At 39.1% G+C, this 16710-nt stretch overlaps 1 protein-coding gene across 1 annotated transcript; it reads left to right on the forward strand.

Annotated features, from left to right (window-relative positions):
- The first annotated feature begins 7628 nt into the window (after positions 1 to 7628).
- LOC143421064 (sialic acid-binding Ig-like lectin 14) lies at positions 7629 to 12757 on the forward strand. Its single transcript, XM_076889911.1, has 9 exons — positions 7629 to 7745; positions 7969 to 8325; positions 9698 to 9988; positions 11235 to 11483; positions 11566 to 11826; positions 11914 to 12001; positions 12087 to 12179; positions 12313 to 12382; positions 12458 to 12757. Exons 1-9 carry the CDS (start codon positions 7697 to 7699, stop codon positions 12491 to 12493), a joined length of 1494 nt encoding a protein of 497 aa, XP_076746026.1. The 5' UTR covers positions 7629 to 7696; the 3' UTR covers positions 12494 to 12757.
- The last annotated feature ends 3953 nt before the right edge of the window (positions 12758 to 16710 follow it).

A 16710-nucleotide genomic window follows, 5' to 3' on the forward strand; every position in this document is an offset into this window, starting at 1 on the left:
AATCTTTTTGCAAACATCAGGAAGTGTGAGCCATAGAGAGAGGAGAGCTCCGAGCAGGTAGAAGCCACTGTGAAGACAATGGCTTTTTATTTTATTTAGTCATTTTTTATGAGATTTCTTGATTTAACAGATCTGGCAGTATTTAGGACTGGGTGTGGCTTATGAAATTTAGTCAACTTCACAAAAGAAATGTAGTTAATTGCAATAATTCATGATTTAAACAGATGGCAACAGCCTTTTCACTCTGGACCAAGTAGGCTTGGATAACATTTTTTCCACTTAATCAATGAAATCATAATTTAAAAACTAAGTTTGGTATTTTCCAGGGTTTCAAAATTTGTTTGATTATCTTAAAACTGTGTGAAAAAGAAAAAGAGGAGAAAAATATTTTATCACTTAACAGCAATTATGTTTCAAGATGCTACACTTTCTAAAAGTGACTTTTGGTTTATTCTTTTCCTAAGGAAAGACATTCAGCCTGGTTATTCCTCTTTTTTAAGGCCTGAGTTGTCGAAGAAGACTTGGTAAACTCTGGTTTGGTCAAAGTTTTAAGATTAGCAGATTTGTATTTAGAAAGGTGTTCTTGTAGAAGCAAAATCGATGTTGTTGTCAACTCTGTGTTGCATTTATTTATTCTGAGACCAGAGGAGACCAAAGCGGAGGTAACAGAAGCGCTAACTGATATTACACCCATCAAATAGACAGAATCAAAACACCAAATGAAAGCTAACACATCTGGATGTGTAAATGCGCAGCTGTTGCTCACAGAAAATATTTGCCATGTGAAATGTTGATATTCAGTTGAACAGTATTTCTGTTGACCCCATCTTCCAAAAACTACATCTGTGGAAACTTTAAAATGTAGATTTCTTTTTATTTGTGAAAGAAGAATAGAGAATAGAAATTTCATTTCATAAAAGTGTGTAAACTCTTCATACTGGTATATGCATGTATTTCTGTTTGTGGCCATTTCATACAGTTACTGTGTACTGAGGGATTTACAGTGTTAAATGTGGAAAAGAACCCAACCCAGTATGTTTATCATTCATCTTTTGACTCCTTAAGACCTTTTAATAAAAATGTTTTAAATAAGTGTTTGTTTTCTTCCTTTGTATTGTTCAATCTTGTGTATTTGTGAACTCACGGAATGGAACCCGAGTCATCATCTTTAACAACTCAGAACACACAGTTCACTCACTTCAGCACAGCAACGTCAGAAAAGCTCAACTTAGCATTGGTATATTCAAAGTCAAGCATTTTCTCAAAGTGTGACTGCGCAAATTTACCAAGAAGATGGTCTCTGAGACAATAAACAGTGTAAATCTCGTGCCCTCTGACAGAAGCTCAGGTAAGTCGTCCTCTGATTTTCCTCCACTGCAGACAGCTTCAAACTGAGTTTTATGTCTGTAATTTAGTGTATTTGTACACGTACAAGTTTTTCAAATGCAAATTATTTTATTTTAAGTATTTTTTTATTTAGTTACAGTTAGCATAATTTTTCTTGGTTTTCGTGCAGAAAAGTGCATTTTTCTTCTTTGTATTGAAAATACAACTGGTTGTTATTGGAAACGGATCAACTGTATTCTTAATTTTCTGCTGGAGTCTTTACTTTTTTGCTATTCGCAGTATGATGTTATTGTGACTTTAAAGCCTGGTTGTGTAGACTAAGTTAAAGGACAAAAACACCTCTCTGTACTTTTGAGTGTTGTTATATTACAAATATAATGTCATAACTTTGTCATATAGTTATGAAGCAAAATGTGGACAAAATAGAAATACTTGAGTAAAGACATAAAGTAACTGGACTTCAGTGCAGTCTTAGAGTAAATGTACATAGTTACTTTCAACCAGCTGGATATATTGTAGAAAGTCTGACTTTGACACAGACCTTAAACTAAACCACCAAACCTTCTCTAAACTTTAGCTGCATTAATTAGTTAAGTATTTTCAAATTTGTAAAATGGTGAACATTAAAACTCAGTGGCACTGAACATCACACAGACTTCTTGGTTCAATCAAAATCAAACTGCATGCTGTCATCAGCTTGATAATAACTGGGATTATCTGATTTATAGAGAGTTGTGGCAGCACCACTAAAGCCACATGTAGCTTGGAAAAAAAGGGGAAAGCCAGCACTGCATTAGAGTCACCTAGAAAAAGGCTGAGGAGTGGCCGTGGACCTGCTCAGTCAGCAGTAGACACTGTGCCAATAAAGGGTGTGAAAAGAAAGGCCAGCACCTCGAGAGAGACACCAGCTAAAAAACAAGAGAGCGGCACCAGTATCAGAGAATCACATGAGGAGCACAGAACTAAGCAGCTGCCAGGAACAGAAACATCTAGACAGGCAACCAGGGAAGATGACTGTGAGCCCTCGCCAGGATGCAGCAGTCAATCAGCTCCCATTTACAACAGTGGGAACATGTCCCTCCCATTCAACAGAAACAGAGGTAAACTAAGTAAGATCAGTGGTAGATGACTATACAGGACCGAACTGTATGGTTAGGCTGTGGATTTAGGATTAAAGGTATCTTAAGTTTGTTTTGTTGCTTTTAGGTTTGCAAATTCTTCATTGAGTTTTAAGCCTTTTTCCAATGTCTTTCACTAATGGTAATTATAGCAACGTCATGCAAACAGCAGTCATTTTCAGAACTCGGTGTGTTAGTTCAGTAAGTGGTGCTATGCAGTCATTTCCTAGTTGTAATGTCAGTCTCCTCCACAGTGGGACACACCAACAGTGTTGTGGAGCTGGGTTTAACTTCCAGCTCTTTAGTAGCTGATGGAAACTTTTTAATCACTCTGATACAAAATACTAAACAATGCATACGATATAATCGCCGCTCTGTTTAACATCAGCAAGCCCTAACATACTGACTCAGACACAATTGTATGAAAATGGCTAAACTCCATGATGCAGCTATGTACTGAGGAGTCGAAATATTGTGAGAGGATGTGCAATTTTCTCTTTTGTTTAAGAAATGTTTTGTTAACAATAACAGATTTAAAGTAAATGAGCCCTAATCAAAAGTAGCATGTCATATTATTCCGTTTACAGTAATACCAATACAATATTAGTTAATGATTAGAAAATGAAATATCGCGATAGAATAAACGCACATGCGCGGTGCCTTTGTTTTCATACACACATGGTGGAAAGGAATTTGCATTTGCACTATTAAATTTTTATATAGCTTTAATGCACATAAAAAACAGCTGCTTGTTTGAGTGAAAATAAATTGATGGGGTTTTTTTGCACTAATAAAGTTGTGGAGTTGTAAAGTATTTTGTCTCGCACCAATTATATCGTCAGTTATATCGTTATCGCAAATTTTCAAATATATATCGTGATAAATATATTTGGCCATATTGCCCTGCCCTACCCTACTTCTTACAGCAACAAAGTAAATACTCTGAAATGCTAATACTTGACCCGTTGAGCTTCCTTCTACACTCTTTCCAGTTACCTGCTTCAGCTAAACAAACCAAATTGAATATTTCTAGTAGTGGAAACATTTCTAATTTTACTATTTCCTACGTTGTGCTACACATGAGAAAACAATAAGATATTTGTTCCATTTATCCCACATTATCCGAAGTTCATATGCAAAAATATGTTTCTCTCTCTGTCTGTGTTTAGCCTTCTTTGAGGCCAAATACGAAGCGCTTGAAATGCTCGGGGAAGGAGGCTTTGGTTCTGTTTATGCTGGGAGAAGAAAAACAGATGATTTACCAGTGAGTACAAATCTTAATGATATATCTCTCTTACCATTGCCTGTAATAACCAAAATACTACTGACTGGCCTGTAGGTGGTGATCAAATACATCAACAAAGATGATGTACAACGTGAACAAGTGGTGAGTGATTAGTAGTATTAAAGATGTTTCACCTTCTTGTTCCTTTGCTGTGGAAATCAATTTTTTTCCCTTTGCTGTGGAAATCAAACTACTCATCATTAAATATCACTGAAAACTTATTTCATTTCATTCATGTATATGTATAAAAATAATGATAATTTTAAAAAAAATAATTAATAACAGATGTAACAACAGCTAAAAAAATAATAGTTTATAAAAAATAGTTTAGTAATTGCAACAAAGAGAAAAAGCATCTTGAGGTGACTTTTGTTGTGATTTGGCGCTATATAAATTACACTTAATTTAATATTCTTCACTTGATTGATGCAGGGTTTCTTTTTAATTTACAAATTTTCTCCTTGGTATCATGGGTAATTCAGCAACCACTGGCTTCAGCATTCCCAAGAAACTGTCCTGGGGAAGCCAGAAAGGGGACACAGTCAGGATGCAGGACTTATTGGTAAATCGTGACGATGTTCTCTGGAGTGTTACAGGAACACACAGCTTAAGTATGGAGGAGATTGATCTCGCTCACAACTACCCTTTTGCTGAATTACCTGTTCAGGAGAGCAACATACTTCTTCTGTGTCCCCGGCCAGTAACTAAAAAGGAAACACAAGCTCAAGCACCTTTGCACCCAGGAAACAAACTACATTTTTTTGTCTTGTGCACAGTATTGCGCCGACATTACGTTACATGGAGCTGCAGCTGCCCACGGTGATGGAGTGATAGAGCACCTCTTCAACCTGAGCCTGAGGTTGGGAAGAGTCCCACAGCTCTGGAAAACCACCTGTGTTGTACCAGTGCCAAAGACTTCACGCCCCAAGGACCTCAACAGCTACAGGCCGATGGCTCTGACATCCCACCTGATGAAGACCCTGGAGCGGTTGGTCCTGGCTCAGCTTCGGCGCCTGGTGAGCTCATCACTGGACCCACTTCAGTTTGCCTACCAACCTGGCATTGGAGTGGATGATGCCATCATCCACCTCCTACATCATTCCCTCGCTCACCTGGAGACTCCTGAGAGCACTGTGAGAATCATGTTCTTTGATTTCTCCAGTGCCTTCAACACTATTTTTCCCTCGGTTCTGAAGGACAAGCTGGAGAACTCTGGAGTGGACCATCACCTCACTAGCTGGATTTTGGACTACCTCACCAACCGACCACAGTATGTGAGGACTCAGGGCTGTGTGTCGGACAGGGTCGTCTGCAGTACGGGGGCCCCACAGGGAACGGATCTGGCTCCGTTCCTCTCCACCATCTACACTGCAGACTTCTCCCACAACTCCACCCAGTGCTTCCTGCAAAAGTTCTCTGATGACTCTGCAATAGTCGGCCTCATCACTGATGGAGACGACAAGGAGTACAGAGGACTGACTCAGGACTTTGTGGACTGGTGCCAGCTGAACTACCTCCAGATCAATGCCAGTAAAACCAAGGAGCTGGTGGTAGACTTCCGCAGGCACAAGCATCCTCCACTGCAACCACTGAACATCCAAGGTATGGACATTGAGGCTGTGGACAGCTACAGGTACCTTGGTGTTCATCTGAACAACAAACTGGACTGGACTCATAATTCAGATGCCCTCTACAGGAAAGGGCAGAGCAGGCTGTACCTGCTGTGGAGACTCAGGTCGTTTGGAGTAGAGGGCCCACTCCTGAAGCTCTTCTATGACTCTGTGGTGGCCTCAGCCATCTTCTATGGTGTAGTCTGCTGGGGCGGCAGCATCTCTGCTGGGGACAGAACGAGACTGAACAGGCTGATCTGAAGGGCCAGCTCTGTTCTAGGATGCCCTCTGGACCCAATGGAGGTGGTGAGTGACAGTAGAATGGCGGCTAAGCTGTCATCCCTGTTGGACAACATCTCCCACCCCATGCAAGAGACTCTGACAGCACTGAGCAACTCCTTCAGTGGGAGACTGCGGCACCATCCCACACCGGATGGAGAGATTTCACAGGTCTTTCCTCCCCACTGCTGTCAGACTCCACAACAAAGATTTTTGCAGCTGATCAAACCCTTACACGTGCAATAAGACTGCTATATGTGCAATTCTTGTACAATTCTTCTTCTGACGAAGTTGTATTTTTGTATTTTCTTACTCAGTTGTATATAGCATTTGTATTTCTATTTTATTCTATTGTATATATTATTCTATTCTATTTTATTCTATTGTATATAGTATTTTATTTTATTGCATTCCAGTGTTTTCTAATTTCTGCTACATAACTTTGCACTTTTGCTGTAACAAAACAAATTTCCCACGAGTGGGACTAATAAAGGTCATCTTATCTTATCTTATCTTAAACTGTGACTATCACCAGGTAACGTGGGCATGTTTCCTGAATCAGCAGCAGCTGTTAAACAGCTAACAGGCGAGCAGGATGTATGTAGGTAGGTAGGGTAGGGTAGGTCCACCAATGGTGTCATGAGGAAAATGTTGGCTCATTATTTATATAAATACGGAGACATGACACAAGGACGATTTTTTTATTAAAATTATTTCATTGTTGTCTGAAGATAATACTGATGCATTTGTATGAGCTGGACAGGATGGAGACCTTTTTGCTGAAGTATGAGCTCATAAAGGGGAAACAATACCAATTTAAAAAAGACTGGGTCCCTTTTTGTGAAAATTTAAAATAGTTTATTTTTTTGACATTGTGTAACAATTTAAACAAATCTTTTTTTTATTGCATTAGTTTGGTGTCTTAGTAATGAAGTAGGTTGTGAAGTTGTGAGATAGTAAGAGCTTAAGCATAAATCGTACAAGACAACATGTCATGTAAATGCCGAAAGGTATCAACTAAGTAAATGAAATCCTGTGGTGACAGCTCTGCACCAACAATCTCCAGGTACAACTTAAGACAATGAGGCGAATAAGTAAAAGGTACAGTCATTCTTCTCAAATTAGAAAAAAACATGAAAATGTCTTTCCTCTTTGTTAACTAAACTCCTCATTGATGCAGTTGTTGATATAACTGAGCATTTTTATTACTTTGGATCCATGTGCTAATTTTGATGTTATTTGAATGGATACTAGATGTAGTATGAGATAGTCTGTCACTCTACAACATAGATCTCATATTGTTTCACTAGAACTTCTACACATATTAGGGGAGGTGTCATAATAGTTTATAACTAAAATGTGAATGTGCTGAGGTACAATCAGCCTCCCATTGAAGACTAGGTTGTGCATCTAAAAAGCTAAACTTTTTTAAAATACTAAATGAATGACCTCACTCACATATACTACAGCATAACTGCTTTTTTCCTTTCATTTCAAATGTGTTCTCTTTTATTCAACTCAAGATGAACTTTTACAAGCTCTGTAGAAGCACTAAGAGATGAATGAGTTGTAGTTGACCTCTATTAATATCACTGCAATAAAGAGCAAAGGACATCTGGCAGAGCCAGGCTAGAATAAGCACAGATATTTGTGCTCAATGGAAGATGCGAGGCAAGATACAACATACGCTTAAAGAGACGACAAATACCTCGTACATCATTATTATTATTATTATCATTATTATTATTATTACGTTACATATGAAATCTGAAATTCAACTTGTGAAAAATAAAATGTGTTATTTTATAATCTTATAAATCTTCTTAACACCCCTTTGATAAAATCTTGGCAAATCATTCAAAAAGGATAAATATTGATACATATGACCTGCTTCCCCATTCTACACTTTGTAAATTCACAGAAATTGTGGCAAAGTGGATCAAGTGAGTATTAAAAGCAGAACGGAAACTTGACATCACTTGTCCATAGAGGAAATAAAAGCACCCACACATACACACATTTGTTATTTTATTTAGATGTGGAAATAAGAAGAAGAGATGGATGTTTGGCAGTGGCTTTTGTTTTTCATATGCATTTGCGTCAAAGGTATGATACATTTTGCACAATGTGTATGAATAGAGGTAATGTTTACTTACTTATTTGCCAGTTACAGAACTGAACAGTCAGTTGTGTCTTATAATGCATCTTTTGTTGTCCAGGCAGTTTTTAGGGAATCAGCATTTTGTTTCATACATTTAAGATTCCTGTCTCTTGTTGATCAACCTGTTTCTGTGCTTCATTTCTTCACACTTTGTGCATTTTATTACAGTTACTCAAACAGAAGCGTCATCTTGGACTATTGCTGTCCCATCCTCAGTAAAAGGTCTCCTTGGGTCATGTGTGGTGATCCCTTGCTCTTATAACTACCCAAATGCAAAGGTCCAAACATTCACAGGGATTTGGACCAATGATGGGAATCAAGTCATCTATCATCCAACTGAGTCTAAAATGCTGGAGCAGTATAGGAGACGAACAAAACTTCTTGGAGACGTCAGCAAGAGTAACTGTTCTCTGATGATTGAAAATCTTCAACAAAATGATGGAGGGCCTTTTCACTTCAGGATTGAACTTGGAGGCTATAACAGTTTTTCCTACTTAAATAAGAAAGTCTCCATTTCAATGATTCGTAAGTAAAATGTTCATTAATATTGCCAATAATAAAATCGCATTTTCCAAGCTTAGTATTGTCTGTTTATTCAGTGTTGTTGCTAGTTTTTTGGTCTGAGCTGATTCATTTGTACTAATAACAGATACACTTTTGCTTTGTTACCTAACTGATTCAAACCTAAGCTCTGACAATGCATTTATGAACCAGCAAATCAACCTATAATAGCACTTTATTATTAATATTATCCAGCAGTGTGTTCAGTGTCTGTGGCTTTTTTCCTCACATTTTGCTTCTGAAAGCCCAATGTAACTAATTACTTAGAACCCTGAAAGACAGGTTTTGCGGTTAATACAAATTGATTTGGTTTAGAGGTTTTTTTTTCTTTAATATTTCTGTTTTCATGTTCATCATTTGTGCTATTAAATCAGGCTAATTCATTTTATCTTTCAGTTTATGTGTGATGTTGCATCCAGTTCTTTGTTTTCCTACATTCTCAAGCTTGAAATCAGACTGAAAGTACATCTTGCATCGGTTTGGAAACATGCAGACATGGAAAGATTAAATAATTCCAAATGAAGCCACCACTCTTTTCCTGTTATATTTTCCAACCAGAGCTGATTCTTTTTTTCATGAACAGCAACTCAAACAAAACAGGAAATATCTTTCTTCCTATTCTTTCCCCCCATACTTCCTTGTAATATGTGTTAGTAATATATCTGTGTTATGCATTAATAACCTCACTAGACTCTGGTGGTGATTTTCAACACTTTATTCATGTTTAACGTATTTTCTGCACTATAAGTCACACTTAAAATCCTTGAATTTTCTCAAAAATCAAGAGTGCGCCTTATAATCCGGTGCACCTTATGTGTGAATTTTGGTTGTGCTTACTGACCTCGAACTGATTTCATGTGGTACGCTCAAAAATCTGTCAAAAAGTGCTTTAGTACGAAGCATGATGGGTTGTCAGAGAATTACAGCTACCATACTCAGGAGCCTCGCGGTGTAATCTAGGTCCAAACTCTGCTTCAGGTCCCAAAGTCAAACAATCACTGCGGCATCACTGAGAGTTAATACCTGAGTTAAAGAATTGTTTCATCTTTAATAAAATGATCTGCGTTGCTGCTTTACCAGGTGTAACAATTAAGTTTAACATTTGCTTAATGTAATGTAATATGTAATTATGTATGAAAACAGACCCGTTCATCGACAGTGCATCTTATAATCCGGTTCACATTATGGTCTGAAAAATACAGTATCAACAAATTTAATTAATATAAGGAAGGCAAGTTCATAAGTCAAAGCTTTATAAAATACAGTATCAACTGCCGAGTACATTAAGTGTTCTCTCAGAAAATTTGATTATTCATGATCTTTCTTGTTAACACAGGTGAACCAAATGCCATTGATTTTTCTGCGCATGAGGACATAAAGGAGGGTCAACCTGTGTCTGCATCCTGCTCTGTGTTTCACTCCTGCCCCACATATCCACCAGCTTTTCACTGGAGTCACTCTGGAGAGCAGCATTTTCAAGCACAGAAGCTTCATGATGGCCAGTGGAAGGCAACATCAATTTTAATGTTTCGCTCAAACCGCACTGATCACAACAAACTGTTACAATGCAGGGTAACATACCACGGAGGAAAGCACCAAGAAACATCCAAGACCCTTAAAGTAAAATGTAAGTGTGCATTTCTAAATATGTGTTGATGATAAAAGACAAATTCCTCAAGCATTTTAAAAACTAAAATTTGTGCAGTACTTTTTGATGTTTCATTTAGCAGCTTCTGCATCTAGCTTCAGTCAGAGTCACAGGATTCGCAGTCATCATGACTCATATAGATTCCAACCACAGTCAGCAATAAGATGTCTGGTATTTTCACTGGATGGACATGTGACAGAAAGAAGAGCAAATTCTGTCTGTGTCTCCGTTTATCAGTTATGACTTTATAATCATTAAATTGACTCATATTTTTTTTTTAAGTCGTAATTTTATTCTTTTTTTCTTTAGCGTTTCTTAGTCAATGGTGATGTTAGTTTAGCAGTCTGTCTGGTCTCCATTGACCGAAATATATCAAATATTAGATGGACTACTTGGATATTTTGTTAGTTCATGGTAGGGTTGGGCGATATGTAAAAATTTTCCAACCGACAATCGTCAGTCCAATAATCGACAATGGGCGAGTCACCCATTTTTGATGGGTGGAGCCATGTAATCATGCACGGACTGATTTGCGCGTTTACAACATAAAAGAAGTTCAAGCATGGACAAACTAATTTCCCAAAAAATTTAGAGCGTTAAAGCGGTCATCACGATTAACGAGGTTAAAATTTTTAATGCACTAAACCCATCTGGATGGGTTAATTGTTATTCGCTTTTATCATGATGATGGCACGTTAACGCTTACAGCACAAAGAAATATATAAAGGCTTTAAACCACATGAAGGGGGTAAACCTAAGGATGTAACCAAAGTGGTGTGCCACTTGTGCAGACATATAGTGTGAGCAAAGTACTTAAACACGACTAACCTGCATGAGCATGTACGTGTCCACCATCCGGCTGAGTATACTTGGCTGTCACCAGCTTCTGCAGCTCCATCAACAAGCATTTCGGCGCACTCTGAGGAGGGTGCATTTGCTCACTGTTAAAACAGCGCTGTTTCTTTCTGTTGACTGCTTCTATTAGCTCCATCATTCTTAGCAAACTTACTCATTGGCAAATAAATAAATAAATTGCCTATCGCCGATGGGCTCAGCCTATCGTCGATATATTTGTCCAATCAGAACCTTGCTGACTTTGGCAACTGCTTGAAAATTTACTCTAGTACTACCATTATGTCAAAATGCTTAATGAAACTCAGCTTTTACCTCACTGTGTAAAATGATACAAAATGCTGCAGAGTAAGGGTTAAATGTTTCTATGCAGATGCTCCAGTGAATGTGAAGGTCGAGTACCAGTCAGATGTGAATGAGGGAGAGACTGCACACCTGAAGTGCTCCAGTGATGCAAACCCTGTCAGCAGCTATGAGTGGCACAGTGAAACTGGTGTTCTGCTGAATAAGGGGCAAACCTACACAATGTCAAATGTCTCCAGACACTCAGAGCCCGTGTACTGCACTGCTGTTAATGAAGAAGGACGAGTCAAGTCAAGCACCCTGAAGCTCAATGTGTTATGTAAGTAAATAATAGAACAAATATAACAACAAAAGATGAATGCATGGATATATGTTTCTAATTACATTTGCTGTTCTTACAGATGGCCCTGACATTGAGACTTACTCTAAGTGCTCCTCATATAACGGCATAGTAAAGTGTGATTGCATTGTACAGTCCAGGCCCCCCAGCATGGTCCATTTTGTTCTTGGTGACAGAGTCCTGCCAAGCACCACAGTAGAGACAAATGGCTCTGTTACTACTGGGACTCTGCAGACAGACTTTAGGTCCTTTAGGTTTGTTCACTGTCTGGCAAACAACACGCTGGGAAATGCTAACCTCACACTCTCTTTACCTGTTAATGGTAAGTAAAAATGTCAAAAATAGAACATAAATTCTTTTTATTCAACATTTCCATGACAAAAAACACAGTATGATTTTCTTTCTTCAGACAACATGCAATATATCTTTATTGCCTCTGGAACAGGTGTCATTTTGCTCATTATTTTGATAGCTACTGCTGTCGGAGTTAAAAAATGGTGAGTCATTAAACAAATTATTGTAATATCATTAAAGGTAATGCCAAAAAACTCAAACAAAAACACCCAAACATATTTCTGCTAGCACGCGGAGATCAGGAGAGACACCACCATCTGACCTGAGCACAATGAAGTCAGAGAGACCTGTAGAGATCCCTCATTATGCCCCAGCAAGGAGGTATACATTCTTCACCTTAATTAGCAAACAAACAAAACTTTTGATTAAATGTAACCTAAGAAGGAGTGACTGAACTTCATTTTCATGTAGATAAGAAAAAAATCTTGTGTGCTTTTCTTTATTGTTTCTGCAGGAAAGAGAACTATGAGGATGCCCATTGCAATGACATTTACACCAATTTTCATGTATATGGCAACGTAGGGGTGAGTTAGGTTTTCTTCATTTGTTATGTGCCTGCATCAAACAATGGAATGAATTAAACTTATTTTTCTATGCAGACCGACTTGGATGAATCAGTATACGCCAATGTGTAACATCTGTGAAAGACCAGCTGCAGTCCATGTTTGTGTCTTCAGATGGAAGTCAAGGAAAATGTTAAAAAAAATCCTTATGCTATTTTCATCTTATATCACATATGTTATTCCAGTTGTTCATTAAGTGTTTTATCATCAGTCTCCCCGCAAAGGGAAGAGAGTATGTAGTCGATTCTGTCTATTTGTCTGTCTGTCTCATTTCCACTCTCTTTTTAAATAGGGAGTGTTTAGTGGTTGTGAAATTAAAGCAATTTGTCTTTCTGGGATTGTGTACCAACTTCAACACAGAATGCAGAAAAGCACACTGTAGTGTATGAGTGTGATTGGTATTCTTGGTGTCTAATATCTTTAGGCATCAACTAAATACAGGAAACCCTGTATTGACTATAACTTGAGGTACAGTCATTCTGCTTAAAAAAATAAAACAACAAAAAAACAAACAGAAAAAGTATTTAAAATGTGTTTAAAATGTTACATCTTTTTTAAATCAAACTCATAATTTACAGCGGTTCGAAAACATCTTTGCTCCCTTCCCGATTTCCTATTTTTTGTGAGTTTTCCACACTTAGATGTTTCAGATCAAACAAATGTAAATATTAAACAAAGGTAACATATGTGCTAGCAGCACAGATGGAGCACTTGGCGAGACACAGGAGGCAGCTGACCACAGGCAGTTTTTGTGACACGAAAGAGTCCACCCAGACCGATTCTATGAGTTTTGTACAGGTGACTCGTGTCATTCAGAGCAGAGACTTGCAATGATTCAGCCAAGGTGATTAGAAGAATGCTGGGCTCTTTTGCTAATGATTGATCAAGGAACCTTTGTTCAGCTCCAGAGCAATCAGGGCATGACAAAAGTGAGTGTGAGTGTTAAAGGTGAGTTCGACCAGGCACCTAGGTTGTGGTAGGGAAGCTTCATTTATTTTGCCCGCTAGTATCTCTACAATTACTGGTAAGCAAAATCTTCTGGCCACAAGGGACAGGTGGTAATGACGTGCCCCTTTCTGCCACCATAAATACTCACTGACCATCAGCCACCTTCTCCTTACTGAGGGTCAGAGGCAAGCCCACCAAGCTGCATGGGCTGCGCTTCGGCATTTGTAGGCTCGCTTCTCCCTGGGCTGTGCTCCTCCAAGTCAGGTCCTCCAAACTCCCGAGGAGAACCCGCTAACTAGTTGCTGGAACAGGACAGGAATCTGCTGGGTCCATTAATGACTGGATTTCTTCATCAGTTTTGCTGACTGGTGGAAAAACAGGACCCAAAACCATGACTTCCACAACAGGGACCGTGAGTTTATTTACAGTGTAAAACCAAAGTGAAAACAGTCCAGCAAAACGTGATTCCCTCCATAATGATCGTGCCGGCTTCTTTCACACGTGCTCTCCACAGTCCCCTCAGAAATATTTACAAAAACTAAGAGTTCTCTCCAAAATTCCACAGTTTTCATGGGCACACAAGGAGACAGAAGTTAGTTTTCTTTACCAAGACAAGACATGATAAGATCACCTTTTGCTAAAGCAAAGGTTTCATTAACTATTGTCAATCAATGTTCCAACAACAACTGAAGATCAGCCACTTTGTTAAATAGTGCCCAGGGATGAGTTCATCAGCTGCAGGTGAGTGTGATTATCAGTAGGTTCAAGGAAACAGAAACAGAAATGGCAGGTCAAGCCAGCAAGAACAGAGGGGCCATGACAACTGCTCAAGTTTAATTTGTGAATCTGCGAATTCAGTCAAAACTAAGGGCAGTGGAGATCTGTGTACAGCGAGAAAAGAGAATTTCATGAATCTCATGTTAATCTGATCAAATTAACAACATTTTTCATTGATAAAACTTTTAAAGTTCTCCAATTTGACTGGAACACAACATGAAGGTTAAGGTACTGTCATGATCCTTCATAAGACACAACAAAAACTATAACTGCACATTTTCATTCTCATTGAGTTCTATAGATATTGCATATTGTTGCTTTCAGTGTTAGGAGAGATAGTACATTCTCCTGTAACATCAACCTAATATTGCTTGATTGATTCCTCTTGACAAAACAATATCACATAAATGATTAACAAAACTATCAATTTCTTGATGCATGCTCAATCATCCAGGAAAGTAAATCTCCAAAAGTTGATTCTGTTCATCTGGGTGTAACATTTTCAGTGGGAGAAACGTTTCATCACTCATCCAAGTGACTCCCCGATTTATACATCGGGCAAACCAAACAGCCTCTGGCAAAGCGGATGGCACAACACAGAAGAGCTACCTCGTCAGGCCAGGACTCTGGAATCTATTCACACCTACAGGCCAGTGGACACTCTTTCAATGATGAGGATGTACACATCCTGGGCAGGGAGGAAAGCTGGTTTGAGCGCGGAGTCAAGGTGGCCACTTATGTGAAAAGAGAAAGACCATCTTTGAATCAAGGAGGGGGCCTAAGGGTCCATTTTTTATTTACCGAAAAAAAGACGATTTATTCATAACACACGTGAAAAGACCCAGGAAAACAGAGTTAATGATAAAAATAAGGTTTTGTATTGTTGATTGTCATTTATGCTTAGAAATATTTAACCATATATGCTTAGAGGTGTATAATTAATTGTGTAGTGATAGGATGTGTGATCTTTAGCAGGCTACAAAGGCTTGGTGTGCATTCCATCCTGGGAGCATGGGAAGAGGTCGTACCTGGTTTTATTGTTTTATGGTAGGATAAACGTAGCTATATCTGTTTTAGTCTAAGTGACTTTTGTTTAGATGAACTGCTGGACTTCCAGACGAGCAGGTTTAGGGAAGTCTTTATGGGGTCACACTCTGACCCCCCCCCCCCACCCCCCCCCCACACACACACACACAGTATTCTCATACACATGTATACCTATGTAAGATGTTATATGTTAATGACCCTATGCATATTCATGTAACCACAATAAAAGGAGTGCTATGGGGAATCTGGCTGAAAGTCTGACGGAGGTCAAGTGGTGGAACGACACTTGGCTCCAGGCAGGTCTCCCTCATGCATGAGTAACAAGAAGAACTTTGCCTACTTGGTGTTCAATGCTTTAGCTGTGTTTTTTAATTGTCTCGTTCCAGCGGTGGTCCTGTGCTAGACAGACCCAACAGAGGCATTCATAGGACTCCTGAGAGATATAATCTCCCTTGCATGTCCTGGGTCTATCACTGGGGTTCCCTCCTGGTAGGGCATGGCTGGCAAGAACACCTTACCTCAGCTGGCTTCTTTCGATTTGGAGGAATAGTGGCTCTACTCTGAGGACTTTCCAAATGACTCCACTCCTCACCCTGTGCTAGGGGAGAGCCGAAAACATCAGTTTCACATTCAGTGAACGGTCATTTGCACTGTGATCTTATTCTTTACCTTGAAAAAAAAAACAACTAACAATAATATTCTCAACAATAATGATGCTCCTCAAAAGCTGCATTTCTTCCACCATTTATTTCTCCCACACCTGGACTGAAACCAGCTGATTGTAGCAGTGTCATGGTCCTGGGTCGTTGATCCAGTGCTTGATGTTTATGGACTTCTTGACAAATCATTATGGTGTTTCTAGACTGACTCATACTTCCTAGTTTAGTTTTTCTTGTTGTTTATCTCTAGTGGTTCTGGTTTAGTTCCCATAGTGTTTTCCTTGTGTGTTGTCCACAGTATTTCCTTTGTTTGTCAGTCGTGTTGTCATGTCCTGTCCATTATAGTCTTGGTCTCTGTGTTCTGTCTTTAGCACACTCCTTAGTGCCTATCTCACTTTCTGTGTCGCTCTTCTATTTTAAGTTTGCTTGTCTTTGTGTGGGTCTCATGGTGGGTATCACCTCACAGTTCTGCAGCAATGGAGGTTGTGAAGCCTTGAAAGCTGGTACTACTAATTGCTACAGGTGTTCCAACATTTTTGAATTACTTACAACCTGCTCTGTCTGCATAAGAGCAGTGTTGGAACACACTGTGGTACCATGACCTCGTGAGCATCAGTTGAGCACTGTTGCACTGCAGAAAGTAGTGTGTTGCTACAAAAATGTCAAGAAAAAGGGTCCCGCGCAGTATCTTAGCTGTTCCTAGGACTGCGCTCTTCTGGACAGAGATCTCCGATGTTGTTCCCGGGATCTGCTGGTTGAATTACCACTGGGACCACCGTCACCTTCACCCTCCACATCCTCTCGAGCTCTTCTCTGAGCCCTTGGTATTTCGCGAGCTTCTCGTGTTCCTTCTTCCTG

The sequence above is a fragment of the Maylandia zebra genome, linkage group LG11, assembly GCF_041146795.1.
Source record: "Maylandia zebra isolate NMK-2024a linkage group LG11, Mzebra_GT3a, whole genome shotgun sequence".
NCBI classification, from domain to species: Eukaryota; Metazoa; Chordata; class Actinopteri; order Cichliformes; family Cichlidae; genus Maylandia; species Maylandia zebra.